This window comes from Streptopelia decaocto, assembly GCF_964273445.1.
Source record: "Streptopelia decaocto genome assembly, chromosome: 2".
In the NCBI taxonomy this organism is placed as follows: domain Eukaryota; kingdom Metazoa; phylum Chordata; class Aves; order Columbiformes; family Columbidae; genus Streptopelia; species Streptopelia decaocto.
Genome location: NC_138655.1, coordinates 160,931,322 through 160,951,937, shown reverse-complemented (window position 1 = coordinate 160,951,937; position 20,616 = coordinate 160,931,322). Strand labels below are relative to the sequence as shown.

At 42.7% G+C, this 20,616-nt stretch overlaps 1 protein-coding gene across 30 annotated transcripts in view; it reads left to right on the top strand.

Moving 5' to 3' along the window:
* Positions 1-20,616, top strand: part of OBSCN (obscurin, cytoskeletal calmodulin and titin-interacting RhoGEF) — a 199,761-nt gene that overhangs the window by 47,255 nt on the left and 131,890 nt on the right. For all 30 annotated transcript variants that reach the window (XR_014183387.1, XM_082046088.1, XM_082046067.1 and 27 more), the window contains 17 exons: positions 283-558; positions 1,796-2,071; positions 2,555-2,830; positions 3,950-4,225; positions 5,030-5,305; positions 5,842-6,108; positions 6,679-6,948; positions 7,180-7,443; positions 11,804-12,070; positions 12,416-12,528; positions 13,244-13,397; positions 14,749-14,910; positions 15,903-16,007; positions 16,694-16,960; positions 17,580-17,849; positions 18,642-18,908; positions 20,278-20,544. Coding sequence is in view for 29 of the 30 variants with exons in the window: in XM_082046088.1 (XP_081902214.1) it covers positions 283-558; positions 1,796-2,071; positions 2,555-2,830; positions 3,950-4,225; positions 5,030-5,305; positions 5,842-6,108; positions 6,679-6,948; positions 7,180-7,443; positions 11,804-12,070; positions 12,416-12,528; positions 13,244-13,397; positions 14,749-14,910; positions 15,903-16,007; positions 16,694-16,960; positions 17,580-17,849; positions 18,642-18,908; positions 20,278-20,544 (4,053 nt within the window). In the remaining variant the exon portion in view is untranslated. The remainder of the gene's footprint in view (positions 1-282; positions 559-1,795; positions 2,072-2,554; positions 2,831-3,949; positions 4,226-5,029; positions 5,306-5,841; positions 6,109-6,678; positions 6,949-7,179; positions 7,444-11,803; positions 12,071-12,415; positions 12,529-13,243; positions 13,398-14,748; positions 14,911-15,902; positions 16,008-16,693; positions 16,961-17,579; positions 17,850-18,641; positions 18,909-20,277; positions 20,545-20,616) is intronic.

The following is a 20,616-nucleotide window of genomic DNA, read 5'->3' as shown; positions in this document are numbered from 1 at the left end:
AACATGTTGGTACAACCAGAGCAACTGTGCGAAGCTGTTGATTCTCAGTGTGTTTCAGAGCAGGGTCATGGTGAATCATGGTAGACTTGTCTGCCCAATGTCTGCACTCAAAACACAAAACAAAACCCAAAATCTCACCACAAAGTGGTTTGAATGTTCTACCAATAGTTTTAGATGTGTATTCTCCAGTCAGAGTCCTGGTTTCAATGTTACCTGTAAGCTGTGATAAAGAGATTGGGCAACACCATGGTTTGGAGACACTGAGTTTCTCTCTCTTTTCAGAGCCAGAAGTTGTGTTTACAAACAAGGACAAAGTGAAGAAAGAGGTGAAAGCTGCACTATCAGAAAACGCCACATTGAGCTGTGAGGTGGCCCAGGAGAAGACCGACGTGAAATGGTACAAGGAGGGGAAACTGATCACCTCGAGCAAGAAGTTCAAGGTGGAGTCGGAGGGGAAATCACGTCGTCTGGTGGTGGGTCAGGTGGAGAAGAAAGATGCTGGGGAGTACACCTGTGAGGCTGCCGGCCAGAAACTCACCTTCAAGATTGATGTCACAGGTGAGCGAAGATTCAAGCATCCTTTGTATTTCTAGAATATTTAGAAAAATGACTATTATTTCATAATAGTTTTTCCTGTTATGCTTTGAATTTTTGGAGAACATCACTTAGATGGCTTGGCTCTGATTGAGAAATGGGCCAAAAAACTACAAATACAATTATCTTTATAACTTCTGTGTAAAACTTTACAAAATCCTTAAGACAAGGAGCTCCATCCTTGAAAAACTTTGAGACTACCCGTCCCTCTAGGGACAGGTCTGATTAATGGGAAGTAATGATTGCATATCTCCATCCCCACTTGTTGGTACAACCAGAACACTCTCTAAAGCAGCTGATTCTCAGTGCATTTCAGAGTAGGTGTCGTGGTGGAGAGCAGTTGAGTGTCTGCCTGATGTCTGCACTCATTTTATTATTTTTTTTAAATATTTTATTTTATTTTCTCTTGGAAGAGCTCATTTCAGCCTCGAGGCTGTAAGGCTTGATATATGTCAAGGTTTCTAAGGCATCGTGGAAACGGCAACTAGAGAAAGCGTCCCAGAGGCTCATTCCAGATGCACCACCCTGTTGGGGCTGTAGAGTGGGAGAAGGGATTCAGCTTTCCAACTCCCTCCCTGCCTCCTGATGCTTTTGCAAGTGGGCTGACTAACATGTTTACTGGAGAGCAAGGGGATTTCAAAGTTTGGATGTAAAGATGTGAGATGGGCTGGGCTTTTCTCAAGGTCGCACGGGAAGTAACAACACAGGTCTGAACATGGAACTCCTGGTCTTAGCACCATTTGCACTGAAGAACGTACCTAGTGCCTATAGGACAGTAATGGCAGCAGGTGCAGCTATTGGATTAAAAATAGGAAACAACAACGTGGGGCTGTGACACAGCCAGGGACAGTTCCTCCCAGTAAGAATTCATTTGTTTGCTCTCAACTTCAGCCAAAATGTATCTTGCCATGACTGGGGCCTGCCATACAGTGCTCTTATCAGTGATCGAGATGATCTCCTAGCTTGCTGCCATAAAAATACTAATATTAGTGTCATTTGTGACAAAAGAAAAAGCTTCTTAAAAAAAAAATCAAAACAAACCACAAAAAAACTCAACACTAAGCAGTCTGCATGTTCTTCTAACATCTTTAGATGTCTATTGTCAAGCCAGAAGCTTGGTTTCCAGTGTTGTATGTCAGCCATGATAAGAGGATAATGCAAGATAATATCTTGGAGACGCTTTGAAATTCTCTCTTTTCAGAGCCAGAAGTTGTGTTTACAAACAAGGACAAGGTGCAGAAGGAGGTGAAAGCTGCACTATCAGAAAATGCCACATTGAGCTGCGAGGTGGCCCAGGAGAAGACCGATGTGAAATGGTACAAGGAGGGGAAACTGATCACCTCGAGCAAGAAGTTCAAGGTGGAGTCGGAGGGGAAATCACGTCGTCTGGTGGTGGGCCAGGTGGAGAAGAAAGATGCTGGGGAGTACACCTGCGAGGCTGCCGGCCAGAAACTCACCTTCAAGATTGATGTCACAGGTTCGAGAAGATTCTTTGGCCCAGCTTTCCTATTTGTAGACCATTTAGGCAAATGAATATTATTGTATATTATTATCATCGTAAAACATTAGAAAATCTTTGAGACAGAGAGCTCCATCCTTGAAAAACTTTGGGATCTACCCATCTCTGTAGGAACAGGGCCCTCAAGAGGAAAGTACTGATGGCCCATCTCCATCCCAACATGTTGGTACAACCAGAGCAACTGTGCGAAGCTGTTGATTCTCAGTGTGTTTCAGAGCAGGGTCATGGTGAATCATGGTAGACTTGTCTGCCCAATGTCTGCACTCAAAACACAAAACAAAACCCAAAATCTCACCACAAAGTGGTTTGAATGTTCTACCAATAGTTTTAGATGTGTATTCTCCAGTCAGAGTCTTGGTTTCAATGTTACCTGTAAGCTGTGATAGAGAGATTGGACAACACCGTATTTTGGAGACACTCTGAGTTTCTCTCTCTTTTCAGAGCCAGAAGTTGTGTTTACAAACAAGGACAAGGTGCAGAAGGAGGTGAAAGCTGCACTATCAGAAAACGCCACATTGAGCTGTGAGGTGGCCCAGGAGAAGACCGACGTGAAATGGTACAAGGAGGGGAAACTGATCACCTCGAGCAAGAAGTTCAAGGTGGAGTCGGAGGGGAAATCGCGTCGTCTGGTGGTGGGTCAGGTGGAGAAGAAAGATGCTGGGGAGTACACCTGCGAGGCTGCCGGCCAGAAACTCACCTTCAAGATTGATGTCACAGGTGAGACATATCTTGTCCGAATTGCAGTACAGGATGATAAAGTAACAAGTATTACACAAAGACTCATTTGCAATACTCTGGACTTTGTTGTACCCTGAAGGATTCACCTGATTTTCCATACCTGATTGCATTGACTTGTAAAAAGGGAATATTTTACTCTAACACAGCACGAAGGCCTATCTCATTCTTAGTATTTCTATATAATAATTGCAGATATAAAAGTAATAGAAATAATAATAAACATATTATTCAGATCTCTCCCATTTCTGAGGTCTCAAAGGTTGATTCTTGTGTGCTGAACCTCTTGGAAGGAAAGAACTGTTCAAAAATCCATTCCTTGTTAGACTTATGATCCCATTTCTGAAAACTGAGAGGCTGCAATATGCTTTCTTACTTGCATTTCCGACAGCAGGACTCATCGAGATGGGTTGCAAACTCAGCAATTTTTCTGAATTTGTGCTGTTGTGTGCTTGAGATCGCAACCTTCTGAGATGTGTCATGACTTCTGCCAGGTTCTAAATGTCCCTTTGTCATAGAAGTTTCCCAGAAATTGGTCTTTAGGAGCAGGATTCACAAGGTGCCCAAACAGCTTTAAGCATGTGATGCTGAAGGGAGCACTAATGTTGCAAACAACCTTGGGTATCTTGTCAACTGTGACCCTGGCCTACCTGAGCGCTATAGAGAGGTCACATTTCCTTTGTCCCTTTCAAAGTCATGTTGGTGACAATGGAAAAGACCATAAAGAGTCTATTCCAGAAGCCCCTCGTGCTGTATTTGTGAGCTTGACATTTCACTGTAGGTCTTCAGTAAAAGGAATTTGAGTTTTTGATGATACGCAGGAAAAAATGGTCTTTAGGAACATCTGAATTAATTTTTTTTTGTGGCTTACAACAATAAGTTTTATGTAAAGGACCCTCTTGGTCCTCTCCATTCCTAAGGTCTTGTTTCCCTAGTTTCCACATTGTGATTTGGTCACACAGAAGGTAGATATTGCCCAGTGAAGGCAATTGGTTTTGATAAGTGGCAACCTGAATATTTTCCAAATGTCTACACAGAAATCTGTAAGACCAATCTCAATTTAGTCCCTCAATCAACATTTTCTTCCTTTTCTGCATTCAGAGCCAAAACCGGCATTTATAAATGAAGAAAAGGTCCAGAAGCAGGTGAATGCTGTCCTGACAGAAAGTGCCACCCTCAGCTGTGAGGTAGCACAGGAGGCAACCGAAGTGAAATGGTACAAGGATGGAAGACTGCTTGTTCCCTCTAGAAAATTCAAAATAGAAACTGTGGGCAAAAGCCGGCGCCTGGTTGTAGAGCAGCTGGAGAAGAAAGATGCTGGAGAATACATCTGTGAGGCTGCAGGCCAGAAGATGACCTTCAAGTTGGAACCAACCGGTGAGGACTCACCTAAACATCTCTCTGTGAAGCTTAGAGGACAACTGGGTATTCCCTACCCAGTGGCCACAGTGCTGCCACCATTTTCCATGGAGCAACATCAATGAACCACATAGTGTGTTAATTTGACCTTTTTAATCTAGCAGTGTGGAGGTGGGAAATCTGGCTGAAGACTCTTTTTTTTTTTCACTATGGAAATACTATAGAGTTATCTGCTTAGTGTGTCCTTCACATGCCCTATTGCCCAACCTTTTTAAGCTAAAAGTAGAAGTGGGAAGTTTTGAAGAGCAGAAATAGAGCTATGGAGAAAGGTGACCGAGAAAAGTTGGTCTGCTGCTGTGTGTGCCCCAAAACTGCCCAGTTTTGTGGCAAAGTGTTGAACAATATAGGGAAGAAGCCAAGAGAAAGGGAATAGAGCAAGCAGAAGGGAAAAAAGACCACAAATTCAGGTTTAGCATATTGACATTTCTGCTTGATTAAATCTAAAATTCTAAAAATTGGAGAGGAAATAATTGTATAGGTCGTTTTACTTCTAAGAAATGAGCTTTTAGCAAGCAGGCAATAGATAAAATATATATATTTGTATTCCTTTTCTTTTGCTTTCTTTCTAAGTAGAAGCTCTGGGTTGCCTGACAGATCAGCAAAAGGTTACACCAGCCACAAATATCCACCAATATTCCCTCAGTTATTACAGGTTATGGATGAGCTGGTGTTGTGAGTCATGAAGAGAGGGTAATAGAAAACTGCTGTGTTAAGGACTTGAGATTGAAGTTATTAGTTTTCCTATTTTAATGTCTTTCCTAGAACCAGAGGCTAAATTTGAAAAGAAAGTTGTCCAGAAAGAGCCTCTCATTGTTCAAGAACATGAAAGCATCACACTGGCTACTTCAGTAACTCCCGAAACAGCTGCAGTAAAGTGGTTCAAGGACGGAACAGAAATCAAAGCGAGCAAGAAATACGAGATCAAGAGTGAGGGGGCATCCAGGACCCTGACGGTGAACCTGGCCGAGAGCACAGACACCGCGGTGTACACGTGCCAGACAAAGACCGACAAGCAGGAATTCAAAGTACAGGTGAAAGGTGAGCACAGAGCACTGCACAGGTCATGTTCCAACCCAACAACTGTGTTTCCCTCATGGTAGGATGGAGGTGAAGTTCAAACTGTCTCTAAAACTGTTCAAACTTCAAGGCTTGAATTGCTGTAGTAAATGCTGGGGCTGCCCTACCATGGGCCAGTGAAGTTCTTCTGCTTCTAAATACCCAATTTTTGTGCTTTGCTGGCCACTCAGAGGAACAAGGAGGCCTATGATGGGTTCTTTGCCTGGTGTGTGCTCTCCACTGTCATCACATGATGAAGAAATTTTTTACAATGAGGATGGTAAAATGCTGGAACAGGTTGCCCAGAGAGTTGGTAGATGGTCCATTGCTGGAAACATTTGGAACCAGGCTGGAGGGGGCTCTGAGCAACATGATCTAGTTGGAGATGGATTTGTTTCTATCTACCCTGATCCCCAATTTTTTTTTGTTTGTTTTGTTTAAAGTTGGCCAGATATGGTTTTGTGGAACAGATTACTTATCTTTTCCATTCTCATCATTGTCCTTCTTCTGCATCTCAGAAATTCCAGTGAAGTTTACCAAAAAACTTGAAGCTGTCAATGCTGAGCTTGGAGGCAGCGTCTCTTTGAGCTGTGATGTGAGCCATGCCAAGGGGAAGGTGGTGTGGTGCAGGAACGGAGTCCAGATCAAGCCCAGCAAGCGTTTCCAGATTCATGAGGAGGGACTCAAGCGAACACTGACGATAACAGGGATCCAAGCTGAGGATGAGGGAGAATATTCCTGCGAGTCCAGGGATGACAAGAGCAGCATTACCATCAGCCCAAAAGGTATGTCTCCAGAACTACATGGTGACAATTTGAAGCGATCCTTGGGTTTCGTCCTCGGCCATTCTAAGTCCTCTTCTATGAGGACAGGCTGAGAGAGTTGGGGTGTTCAGCCTGGAGAAGAGAAGCTCCAGGGAGACCTTATTGCATCCTTTCCATACTTAAAAGAGGCTGATAAGAAAGATGGGGACAGACTTTTGAGCAGGGCCTGTTACAATAGGACAAGGGGTGTTGGTTTTAAGCTGAAGGAGGAGAGATTCAGGCTGGACATGAGGAAGAAATTTGTTACACTGAGGGTGGTGAGAGCCTGGCCCAGGTTGGGCAGAGAGGTGGTGGATGAACCATCCCTGGAGACATCCCAGGCCAGGCTGGATGGGGCTCTGAGCAACCTGAGCTGGTGAAGATGTCCCTGCTCATGGCAGGGGTGGCACTGGATGAGCTGGGAAGGTCCCTTCCAATCCAAGCTGCAATATTCTATGATTCTTTGAAAATCATCAAAGCTTTTGGCTCTTTGAAGGTTTTTATACCATGTCTCAGAGATATGTTCCTAAAGATTTTATTCCTATCCATCAGCTCCAAGGGTGGTGAAATTCGTTACAAGTCTCAACAGCGTGGTGTCTGAGGAAGGAAAAGAAGCTGTGTTCAAGTGCACCATCTCTCCCAGTGATGCCGTGGTCACTTGGTTCAGGAATGGTGTCAAGATTGAAGCCAGCAAGAAGTACGTGATCTCGCAGAAGGACACCAACCACAGCCTAACCATCACTGATCTGACGCTGGAAGATGCAGCTGAAATCTCTGCCAACGCTGAAGGTGTAGAAAGCAAAGCCAATCTCAGAGTCCGAGGTAGGAGATAATAATGTCTCTTTGTCAGGCTTTCACTGTGACCTGTGCTGTTTTACATGTCCTTCCCTCTGACTGGTTATGTTAGCAGCAGGGAAATTCTGCTTTTGCATCATTAAATAGAGATAACTCGCAGTGGGACTGGAGATGCATGAGCCACCACTTTAATTCTCTCTCAAAACTTGTTTTCCGGATCCTCTACATTCTTACTGATATTTTTTTCTCCTTTGGCAGAGGCCTCAATCTCATTCAAGAAGAAGCTGGAGCCCAAAACAGTTGAAGAGAGGGACACAGTGACCTTGGAGGTAGAGCTAACCAAGCCTGCAGAGGTCAAGTGGATGAGGAACAGCATCGTATTGAAGCCCAGTGAAAAAATAGAGATCAAAGCTGAGGGAACAAAGCATACCTTGGTGGTTAAGGACATCTCCTTTGCAGACAGGGGCTTCTACTGCTGTGAGAGTCCTGATGACAAGACCCAAGCCAAGATCAATGTGGAAAGTAAGTTAAATGATCTCCAGTTCTATAAATACACTGTGTAGGGTTTGGAGGTGAATTCTGGTCTCTGCCATTATAATGGCCACTGCCACCCCCACCTGCTATGGGGACATGGGGACACAACCATGGCCACCAATCAAATGACTAAGAGGAGGTGGAAGCAAGGGCAGTAAACAGAGAATAGCTGCCTGGTTCTTGTTCTCCCCACCTCATACCACCAGCTTTCAGTCATGTTGTTGACCATTGAGCTTCTTAGCTGATTCTTCTCCTCCCTCTGAAATTTCTCACTGTCTGGTACGCTCTGTTTTTTCCTTTGTATGGCTTTTAGCAAACCATTCCCTCTTCAGCCATCCATTGCCCTAATTCTTCTTTGCAAACCGCCTCTTTCAGAATGTCTCTTTACATTCAGTCAGGGTTAAAAAAATTACAAAAGCAAATTGTCTATCTCAGGATGCTTCTAATGGTGTCTCAGCTGTAGCTCTGTACTTCTGTCCTTTTTCCTCCATCCTTTTGTCATGATTGTTACAGGATAGAAGAAGGAAGGATTTAAGCACTTACAGACAATCTAATTTTGTCTATAAAGCCCCTACCAGCAATTGGTGCTGTGTAGGTCATAAATAATAGGTAAGGAAGGACTTGATAAAAGACTTCAAGTACATAAAAGGCTGTTATAAAGTGAAAGGGAACAGTTTGTTCTCCATGTAACAACAGGAAATAATGGACTTCAATTGCAATGAGAAAGATCCAGGTTATACAATAAAAAAGCTTTTTAATGGTTGGATGACTGAATAGGTTGTCTGGAGACGTTTTGGAGCCTCCATCATGAGTTCAAGAAAAGGCTAGTGAAATAGCTGTCTGGGATGACATAAAGAGCTGAGCATGTCCTAGAGAGAGAGAGAGAAGGGCTAAATGATTTTTCTAGGCCTTTCAAGCCTTATAATATTGTGGTCTTCTGATGTTATCCAAGACATAAAAAATTGTTGACAGACTGTCTCATACAGAGCAGGGTTTGTCAAATCACTTTCATGCACTGCTAAGACACCTTCATCTCCAAAATCTTCCTGCCTGACTCCTGTCAAAACCCCACTGCTTTACCACCCTAGTATGGGGCAGTTATTGCTTCTATTGGCAGTTGCTCGAATTTTATCTAAAATGGATAGCTATAGAAAAGAAAACAGACATTACCAGTGACTAGCAGCTAGTAGGTTAAACTTGGATTCCTTCAGCCTAACTCTAGCACATTGCTTTCAGCTCCTTCCGTAGCCAACAAAGAAAAAGACCTCCAGAGGGTGTTTTAAGTCTTAGATGCACTGAATTACCTTCTGGAGTGTCTTTCTGACTATTCAAGGTAGAATGGGTGACTGCAGTCTTGATTTAGAACTAGATTCAGGTTTACCGTCTCAGTTAAATGGGATGAACTGAACATGGCAGGTAAAGAAATACAGCCCTTCCATGGTCACAGTGTGTTGGAAGAATGCAGTGCAGTATGCAAAGTTTGCTGCTCCATCCACTTCCACACGTTGCACCCCAAGGTTCTGGGTTTCCTTCCAGCAAGATGTTTCAGCAGTTGGTTGTAGATTCGGTTACACCTGTTTTGTTCACTGGCTGTTGCTATAGCCAAGTGGTAAAATTAAAAAATGATGGAACGGTGTTTATATAGGAAGTAATTGGCTTGTCATGATAGCTGACAACAGTGTTTTGTGCAAGGTGAGTCATGCAAGAATAAATGCTTTTCTGCCCCTGGTTTATAAACATCCTATTCTGATGGAGAGAGGGGATTTTGATTTGTGCTTCTCAGGCACCCAGCTGCATTCTCATCACTTACACTCAGTATCACTGGAAAAAGTAGCTTCTCTGTTGATGAACTCAGAGAGTTTCATACAGTGATGGAAACTCAAGGTGATCTGAGAGTGACCATGATCAAAAAGGGGAATTGGCTCACTGTAGCAAGGAATTATTTTTGTGTGTGATCATCCAAGCCTTAGTTATGAGATGCAGCAGTAAAGGGACAATATACAAGAATCTCACTGTACTATATGTATTCTACATCCTGGTCCACCAGCTGAAACAGCGTGGAGCTCCCACCCTGCTTTAAAGCAAAAACAAGCCTCTAAAAGTCTAAAATTATGCTCCATTTTTTGTCATTTGAGCAAAAAGAGCCTATTTTCAGTAGAAGGTATTGGAGCTTACATTGAGGTCAGCAGAACTTTAAATGCTCGTAGTCCAGGGAACTGACCTGCTACTATTTGCTGTTCAGCTTTAGGTTAAGAAACCTGATTTTAGAGGACCTTTATATAAAAAATCCGAAGCTGGACTGATACTGTTTGGTTTGAGGTTGATTTCAGAGAGAAGTAAATAAGGAATAGCTATGTGAAAAATTGTTGATTTACTCCAGTATTAAAGTCGCTTCATTGAAAGATAAGTATCTCTTCTGATCTTAAGATACCAGGAGATCATAAAAACAACTGAGCTGCTCAAACCAGTAACATATCTGGCTGACTGTCTATTTTCAGTTGTGACCAGGAGGAGATATTTGTGGAAAACTTAAGTCAGTCATGGGTGAAGTGGTTCTTCCTCTGATACAACTCCAAGCTTTCAGCAGGGAAAAAGATATTTAGGTCATTTAATTATAGCAGAAATTATACTGGGATCATGGGTAGGAAATTTCAAATCCCTGGACACAAAATATTGCTTATTAAATAAATCCTGTAGGAGCTCTACCATCCCCCAGCTGTTGCTGCTTTGTGACAAGACCTTTGTAAAAGTGATTTATTTTTTCAGTCCTATATACAGAATCAGGGGAGGATACATCCAGGAGGCTGAGTTAAAATTGTCTATGTTATTTAGTTAATGTTTTTGGAAGTTTCTTTCACTGTCTTATTGGAATCATTTCAGTTTGATCCTCAGTCCACTCACTGTTTAAGGGGCTGGAGTATCTATTAATCTAGAGGAGAGGTAAGAGAGTAGCAAGGACACAGTTCAGATTAGAGAATAAGGTACCCAGAGGGGATAGGGACCAGCTCAAAATCAGTTGAGAAATCAGAGAATGATGCAACCTCTAGTGAGCAAAGCCAGGAGAGTTGGTGTTTTAGATTGGGAAGCAAAGAACAAGCTCCTGGAAGTGTCTGTACTTCACTCGTTTGTCTGGTTCAAGACATGCCATCGGGGCAAACTTGTGTTTAAGTGGTCGTGAGCTTGGAGAAGACCATGGTAGAGGAATCAGTGTGGTTTCCTTGAGAGGGGAATTAGATGAGATCCTGTAAAGGATGCATATGTTCCCCTGTAAACCTGCTGTGAGATGTGACAACAACAGAGGGGACAGGAAAGGCACAAGGATCTGGCATTTCGTGGAGTCCATCACTGTCCTTCTGGGAAGATCATTATTGTGCTTCTACCCAGTTTCTTCATAAAGTCATCATCTTCTTCTGGCACCTCTTTGGGACCTTTGGAGAAACAGCTTGTTCCCTGTTGTCCCCCATGTGGCACAAGGACAGATGGCATCAGGAGATGTTTGAGCCTCAGAGAGGCCATGGTGTCCTCAGCCCATGGTGTCCTCAGCCTCAGTTCCATGGTGCAGACCGTGACCATGGAACAGAGCCCTCAGCCTGGTCAGGTTTGCATTCAGATCCTCTCCGAATGTGGATTCTCTCTCCTAAATGTGTACTAGGAAAGTTGAAATATTCCCAGGGGTCCATAGGGAGTTGAAGGTTTGAAGGCTTTTGTGAGTAGTTTGTGGCTTTGAAGAGTGGTGGTTTTGTTTGTTTGTTTGGTTTTGTTCACTGAGATTTTTTTGTTTATTTTATTTTATTTTTAATTGTCAACTTTATTTCCTTTAAGGGTGAGACAAGTTTAAACACTAAATCCATTTTACTGGCTGATAGGGCACTGATGTCTTGTACTGGGAACAGGTATTATCCACCCAAAATAACAAATGCTTTGTCTGCCACGCTGTAAGGTGTCAGTGCACTTCACACCATGTAATGGATTTCTTTTTTTTTTCTTTTAATAAGAGCTTTCTCCCTGCTACTTTTCTCCCTCCCTTGTTTTATCCTGGTTGAAAAGCTGAAAAACATTGTTTATTCCTTTATGCTCTATTAATCTCTGTTGATCATCTTCTTTCTTTTGAATCATGTGTGAAGAACAAGTATTTCCAGCAACAACTCTCTTGTGAGACAGCACAGGGAGCCTGGTCCCAGTGTCAATGACAACAGCACCATCTTCTTCTAGAGAGTGGCTGTTTAATTGGCTGATGGCAATTAACTGGCAGGTGCCTGCAGGAGGAATAGGGAAATAATCTATTTTGGAAGTCAAGATGTTTCACAGCTATCGGTGTGAGATCTCCAACTTGTCATTGTTTTTCCAGTGAGGCAGATCAAGCTGGTGAAAGGTCTTCAGCCCCTCGAAGTATCTGAGAAAGGGACCGTCACCTTCGAGGTGGAGGTGTCACACGAGGACGTGGAAGGGACCTGGCAGAAGGATGGCGTCCGGTTGAAGCCTTCACCAAATATCAATATTGGTGTCCTGGGGAAGAAACATTCTCTGACTCTTTCTTCGGTGACTCTGGAAGATGCAGGACTCTTCTCTTTCAAAGCAGAGGGCATTCATTCATCAGGGAGGCTCACTGTGAAAGGTACACAGACCTAAAAGTTTCAGGTCCTGGTTGGTGTGGGACATGGTTGTTGTCTTCTACTGGCCGAGACACTGAGCTTTTAAGAGAGGAACAAACCTTCCTGGTAACTGGGAAGGATGTTAAGCACTGGAACATCATCAGTAACATATCCTTGTGATGTCAACGGCATTATTGTAACACCATTGTCCACAGAACAACTAGTGTTAATGTACTCAAAACAATACAATTTTGTTGTCACAAGTTGTATTAAGCATGGAAGTTATGCTTTACCTAATCACTATTGCTTGTGCCAGATGAGGTTTGAGACCTAATTCCCCACTAACCAGACTTCCTCTTCCTTTTCAGAATTGCCTGTGAGGATCAGCAAACCTTTGGTAGACATCAGTGCAACTCAGAAGGACAAGGTCACATTCGAATGTGAGCTGTCCAGGCCCAACGTGGATGTTAAGTGGTTCAAGGTAAAGCACTTAACAGACAGTCATATTTGAATTTACAACTTCTCTGGAAGGGAATGCGAACCTTTAATTTCACTTCCAGGGGATGCGAGTCTGAGCCTTTGCTGTACAGCTCTTAGCGTTGCTCTCCTGTACTTGTGTTCATTGACTTGCCCAGTTCATTGTTCCATTATTTATTCACTGGGTGTGTTTATCAGGTTGGAAGTTAAACTTTTCTATTCTTGCACAGAACACGAGCACTGCTGCCGATAGCAATGCAGTCTTGCGCTTTACTTCACGCCTAGCAGTTCTCACCAGGGATTTATAACCTCACTGGGAGCTGTGATTTAAGGTGAAATCTCAATTCCCTTTGCACCTGACAGTCATTTTGGGAACCAGCTCGGGCATTTCATGTCTCTTCCTTGAGGCCCAGCTGATACTTCCCTTAAATGGGAATAACAGCATTTCTTCAAGGTAATGTCTTTAGGAGCTTATTGCCAACCCTGTAGAGTGCCTTAAGCCTTCAAATAAGTGTCTAAGGTCAACCAAAAGTTATGAACCTTCTTCAGCCATTCCTACTTCTTGAAAACTTTGCACTGTGCTTAAGTTTCCGCATATGTTTCAATAAGCACAGTTCCATCAAGTCCAGTGAGAGAGGTGAATTAAGCACAGATCTGTTTTGCTCACTGCAAATGTAGAAGAGTTGATGGTGATCTGATTTGGTCTTTTTACTTTCTAGGATGGGAAGGAGCTCCGTCAAAGTAAAAAAGTGGGGATTGTTTCCCAGGGAAATAAGAGAAGCCTCATCATTCACAAGTGTGAATATGAAGACCAGGGAACCTATAAGTGTGAAGCAGCTGAAGACAAGACATCAGCTACCCTAAAGGTTCATGGTATGTTTGACTGAAGTAGGAAATTACATTGACTACAGTATTTTGACTACACAGTGAGAAATGTTTGGGGGACAGCTTGTGTATTTTGCAATTACTCATTTTGGAATTTCTCTTCTTAGTGAGAAGGTGCTGGTAGAGCTGTCCTGTGCTTGCTCTACCTTTAGAGGAGTATTTTTGGAAGAAGTGCTAATTTAGTTTTCCGTTTATCATAAGTGATTTCTGTTCTCTGAATTTTGAATTATGTTTCTGTGTTGACAAGTTACCAAACACCAGACAACCTGGCACAAATCAGGGATTCAGTGGCTGGTGCTGACGTGGTTTGGTTTAGCTTCTGCCATTGTCACAGGAGGACTTCGCCTTGGACAAGCCTTGGGTTGATCTCAAGAAGTGCCCTGCTTTTTATGTTGCAAATGCTATGGAAAGGGTCACAATTTCTGACTGCGCATCTCCTTTATGCTCAAGACATTTTTGCCCTCTGTGTGTTGCACTGTGCAACTACTCAAGCACCAGATGTATTTTGTCACCAGGCTCCAAAGCACCAGAGATAAGCTAGCTCTAAAGGCCAGCTACTGAACTGACAGGTCTGCAGATGTTATTTTCCAGAGGAACATCTGAAAAGACAGATCAGCTCCTTCTTATTGCTTACTAGATGCTGTCCTCATGTGGCCACTTGGGTTCAGCAATATCTTCATGAATGTCTCTCCTTTTCCATTGCTCAGTTGAACTCCTCCTTTTCCCCCTGACTTTGTTGTTGGGATGGGTTTCTATATGAATGCTGGCTGGTTTGCATTTGAACTCTGCTCCCGAGGCTAATCCAAGGTGTATCAAGACCTTCCCTTTCAAAAGGAAAAGGCTGCAGTAGCACAGACATATGGATCAGTTCTGACATAAATTAGTGCAAAGCTGCAGAGTTAAAGGATTATACTGGGTTCAGAAAACTCCAGAAAAGTTATCTCCTCTGTAAAACGTGTGGCTGATACACACAAGCAAGAGAGTAAGAGGAGAGCATGAAGAGACAGATTTATAGTGACACAAGAGATTGTAGGCTTGTGTTTAGTTCTCCTTGGCAGATTTTCTTTCATTAATAAGTTTAACTGCTTTTAAAACCTGTGTAAAGTTCCAGCATCCATAAAATCCCCTTGCAGTGAGCTCCAATGTAGCTGGTAATTCTACCTGTAGGTTCAAGAGTAAAATGCATTTACCGTGTTGAAGAGAGAAAGTACCCAGGAAGGGAGGCTGGTGTTCAGTAAAACACCATCCCATTTTCTCCATGCGAGTACACAGGAGGTAGTCACACAACACTCAGTTATGGAGAAACCACAAATATATATTTCTCTGTGTGATTTCACAGCCCGAGATATCAAGATTGTTAAACCACTGGAAGATGTGGAAGTGAATGAATATGAGAGCGCATCTTTTGTCTGTGAGATTTCACATGATGAGGTCCAAACGCAATGGTACAAAAATGACAACAAGCTGAAAGCTGCTGACAATATCAGAATGCGCCAAGAAGGTAAGATGAAAAAGGGGGATCTCATTCTTGAATGGGGTGGGTTGGAATAGGTGCTGTTGTTGGAGACTAGGCAGAAGAGTCTCACATTCAAATTCAAGTTAAGAAGGTTTAGCAGAGAGTTCTCCTTTTGTTTTGGGGCTGCAGCTGGGCTGGGACAATGACATGGTGGGAACTTAAATATGGCAAATTTGGTGTCCTCCCACCATCCCATACTGCCAAGAGTGGGTAGGAATTTGTATCATCTGACAGTGGGTGGAATCCTTCTGGTCCAAGAACTTCACAGATGATGGGACCACATTTGAGATCCTACCTGGAATACCGTGTCCAGCTCTGGAGCCCTTGATACAGGACACACATGGACCTGTCAAAGAGGGGCCAGAGGAGCCACGGAAATGATCTGAGGCTGGAACAGCTCTGCTGGGGACAGGCTGAGAGAGTTGGGGTGTTCAGCTGGAGAAGAGAAGCTCCGGGGAGACTTTATTGCAGCCTTTCTGTACTTAAAAGGGGCCTATAAGAGAGACAGGGACAGACTTCTTAGCAGGGCCTGTTGCGATAGGACAAGGGGTGATGGTTTTAAACTAAAGGAGGGAGATTCAGTTAGACATGAAGAAGAAAGTGTGTACAATGAAGGTGGTGAGAGCCTGGCCCAGGTTAGGCAGAGAGGTAGTGGATGAACCATCCCTGGAGACATCCCAGGCCAGGCTGGACGGGGCTCTGAGCAACCTGAGCTGGTGAAGATGTCCCTGCTCATGGTAGGGGTTGGATTAGATGACCTTTGAAGGTTCCTTCAATCCAAACCATTTTGTGATTCAATGACACTATGATTCAGTCTGTTCGTGGAGACAGGGACACAGATGTAGTGGAATGGTCGGCTTTGCTGCTGTGACAGCAGGTCCTGATGCACTGAAAACAGATGAGCGATGCTTGTTTGCCTTGGAGAGTGAAGATGTTTGCTCAGGATAACCTATGTCTGGTCGTGTGTCTGTTCTCAGGAAAAACCTATTCACTGACTTACACACGCGTCCAAGTCGAAGATGCAGCAGAGATCAAATTTGTAGCAGAAAAGGCAGAATCTCGTGCCCAACTGACTGTAAAAGGTAATTATGCTTTTCATACCTACACTGCTCTCTCATGCTATTATACAAAACAACAAACGTCCCTCGCTTTTAACATGAGGTGAGTTAAACAACATCTAGAGCTTTCATGGAAAGAAAAACTCCTGCCTACCTACTGCATGTGGAATATCAGCCTCATTGCTGGGAATTTGCTTTTGCTAAGTAACATTATTTTCTCAAAAGATTGATTTTGTACTCTAAGACATGAAAAGTCATGTTTGAACTTTGAGGGACAAACAGCTGTGGCTTGAATTTCTCCTGCATTTTTTTCTTTCTGGTGCATGTTTTAAAAGAATATAGCATTTATTTTATTTTATTTTAATTTTTGGTTAAACTTAAGCAGTGTGATAGAGAGAAGGAAGACATTTGAATTAACACACCACTGAGGAACTTAGGAAATCTCAGATCCGACCCTGGCTGTGCCATAGCACTTCTATATGGTATTGAGTAAATTACCAATTATGTCTCCAGTTCAGCCATGCAAATGATATAATAGGGATAAAAAAGTTTGCTTTCATTAGCTCTTCATGTGCTGTGTATTTAGCATCATGGAGATTCCTGTCATTGTCCACATAACCGTCCTAAAAAGAAACAATGATAGTGAGTTTTTAATTGACATATTTCATGGAAACTGTGCTGATTATTATGTCCTTTTTTACTCCTTTTAGAGCTGCCTGTAAAAATTGTGAAGCCTTTGAGAGATAAGATTGCTCTTGAAAAGCACCGGGGATTCCTGGAGTGCCAGGTGTCTCGTGCCAATGCCAAAGTTAAATGGTACAAAAAGGACGTTGAAATTCACCCTAGCGACAAATACGAAATTGTGAGCGAAGGCGTCTATCGGAAACTCATCATCAACGATGCGGATTATGAAGATGAAGACACATACACTTGCGATGCCTTTGATGACAAAAGCAGTGCTAATTTCTTTGTTGAAGGTAGTAAACCATTTTTTCCCCTCTAAGATGCACTGGAAGGAGGACTGATTGATTCAAAAAGCCCTTGTCATTTACTTTGAAAACACAATACCACTTAGAAACTATTTTAATTCAGTGTTAATTTCTTCTGGAGTCCATTGATATTGATTCTTTTAGGATTATAAGGATAGGAACATCATGGAAAATGAATATATAGTACATTCTCCTAAGGAAATTCCAGCTTCAGAGAAGTTTATCAGATGTACTAGAGAAAGTTTGTTGTTCAGGAAAAGTTGCTGTAGCTACCCAAAGTCTTTTCTACTATCCATACTTGCATTTCAATGAATCTTCTTTTACATTTTATATAGTGCCAAGTGTTTGACATCAGAGTAGGAACATGGCTTTAGAAATAGCACTTGGAATGAAATCTGGATTCTCTTGAGGCAGTTTCACAGTGTTGGTGACTGTGACCAGCAATAGATGTTCATTTTTATGCAAAAAAATTAAAGTTTTAAGACCTTTTGAGACAATAAGTGCAGCATTCAAGTGCAGTAAAGATGGCATGAGTGTGCAGGGTGCAAATGAAAGAGTTTCTTCTTGTCTCCTAAATCCCTGCTTTCCTGTTCCACTCTTCATCCAGAGCAAGCCATTAATATTGTAAAGGAGTTGTGCGATGAGGATGTGACTGAGCCTGAAGAAGCCAATTTTGCCTGTGAGATATCCATCCCATCCGTGAAACCCCCCAAATGGTTTTTACGTGGGGAAGCCTTGCAGGCTGGCAGAAACATCATCATGCAGCAGGAAGGCACCATCCACAGGCTGACGATACTGAAAACCAGCACTGATATGACGGGCACTGTTCAGTTCTCCATTGGAAAATCGAAATCCACAGCAAACCTGCGTGTCAGAGGTAACGTGATATGTCCTGTCTTGGATTATATAATGAAGGATCCTCCTTCTTGCAGAAAGTAATTTATCAGACAAACTGTCTAGTGTGAAGGTTCCACTGGCCGGAGTCTTGGAAATGTTTGTGTACCTGGAAGATCTGCTTAATTCTCAATTGCAAGTTGTGGGGTGTGATGTTGGATGCACGAAATGAGACAGCAATGTCTTAGGAAGGAATCTGATTAAATGAATTTGGTGTGCCTGGTATTCAAACCTGGTATTCAAATCTACTGAGCTAAAACTGTTTTGTTTGTTTCCTTCTTGACTTTGCCGAATAGGACAAAACAGATCAAATTTGCCAGGAGACTTTATTTTGTCCCAGTTCTGAAGTAGATAAGTTTGATAGCTCATTTACTTAATCCACTTTGTCATTGATTTGATCTGGGGCAAAGCTTCAAGGCTTTTTATCTTCCGCTGTCACCATAGTGAATATCTCCAATCACATCCTGAAGTCCTTGTTTTGTCTTTAATTCTTTTTTACTGCCGTAAAGTCCTAAACTCAAGAGCAATTCAGTAAGCGCTGAACCAGAACTAGACAGTTAATATAAAGTATTATCTTATAGAAACCAGCATTCTCTATAGATCATCACATTGGTTTGGCTTCAAATCAAACAACTTCTGTAACAGAAATTGTAGCATCATCTGAGCAGTTCACAAAGCAGTTGCGAACAACATACATGAAATTAATTGGCATGAAATACAGATTAGAAGCTTTCCTATTCTTCAGATAGATTATTTCTTCTTCCCTGCTTTGCAGATTACCACATACAGATCACCAGGAAGATGGAGGACAAGACAGCTCTGGAGCGCCATTCAGTCATCCTGTCCTGTGACTTCAGGCCTTCTCCAAAGGTTGTGAAGTGGTTCAAGGGCCACACGCCCATCGAGCCCTCTGAGAAGTACAAAATCAAGCGGGAAGAGCATTCAGCAGAGCTCAAGATTTTGAAGGTGAAGCCTGAAGATGCTGGTGTGTACAAGTGCAGGGCTGGAAATGCGGAGACCGAGGCCACGCTGACTGTGGAAGGTACATGTGGTTTGCATGCCCCTTGCATAGATATGGGGAAGAAATTTTTTATTATGAGGGTGGTAAAACACTGTCCCAGGTTGGCCAGAGAGGTGGTGGATGAACCATCCCTGGAGACATCCCAGGCCAGGCTGGACGGGGCTCTGAGCAACCTGAGCTGGTGAAGATGTCCCTGCTCATGGCAGGGGTGGCACTGGATGAGCTTTGAAGGACCTTTCCAACACAAACTATTCTGTGACTCTATGGTATCTTTATGGTTCAATATTTCACTCTTGGTTTATTTTCTTGAGTAGAGGTAAATTCCCCTTTTGCTAATGTTGTATTAATGTGCTATCTTAAGTGAACTGACTATATTACACACTGTGCTGATATTCCATGATACTGAAATCCAGCACTTACCATGAAGTAGGTGATGCCCGTGGAAAGGCACCATCTGGGTAAGGCAGAAGTTCATGTGTCTTTCTCAAGGCACATTATTTTTCGTTTCATCTGAGGTTTTCATTTCCTGACCACTGTGTCAACTCTTATATCTGCTATACATTTGTTATTCATAATGATGTTCTACCTCACCCAGGTTTGGCATTATTTTAGGCAGTTCTTCACCTCTGGTAAAGCTGTAAGAAAAGACGATTGTTGTCATATTGTCAGCAAGACTTGGAGACGAGCTGCTGAATCATTTACAGAAGTCCAGGGAGCAGCTCCTCGTAATGGTTTGGCCTTGCAGAGGTTCATCCACATGTCAAAATTATTTAATATTCCTCAGCCCCCCTCTGAATTAGCCAGTCCTTGAGAAACAGCATTTCATGAGTGGAGAAACTGCAAAGAGAAACCTCTGGAAAAGACTGGAAAAGAAAATAATGCAATTCCTGTTGCTCCCTGAACCTGAGCAAGTTGCTTAATATCTTTGTACTTGCTGTTTGTGGCCAAAAGCATTGTCTTCATCTCATCCTTTGGGACAAAACTGTTGTCTTTATCTCATCCTCTCTATTTCCCTGGCAGTGAGTCAGGGTCAATTTTGTATAAAGCGTATTTGTGTGTGCCGTGATGAGCACAGAGGTATTGGAGCTCCGTGGGGTATTTGGGCATCACTGTAATGTTATTACTATTTTAGAAAGACTTACTTATATTTAAATTAAAAAGAAAAAAAAAGGCAGAAGAATTTTAGGTGTAAAAAGATAATTGAGGTCTTCAGACAATATGGTATTTTTAATGGATGTTTTTTGTTGGACCAAACCCAGAACCAAGTAAATGAAAGGTAATGACCCATAGTGTACAGGAGACCAGATTGAATAATTTAATAAACTGTAAACACTATGAAATCAACTTTTTTATGGTACAAGTGGTGATGGTGCACGTTGGTTTCCTACAGCCCGCAATGTAGAAGTACTCAAACACCTGCAGGACGTGGAAATTGAAGAGGAGAGTTCTGCTGTCTTCTCCTGCGAGCTGTCCCACGACGATGAGGATGTGGAATGGTTCCTTAACGGCACCCTCCTTTACACCAACAATTTCAATGACATCAGGAACGTTGGCAATTGCTACACGCTGACGATGAAGCACGTCAAGCCTGAGGATGCCGGCACAGTGACAATGAAGTCAGACAAGGTGTCAGAGAGCGTCCGTCTGAAGGTGATAGGTGAGTCATGATCTCACACCTCCTGAATGTAAATAAGAGATGCAAAGGAGCTCTTATTTACCATATCCATGC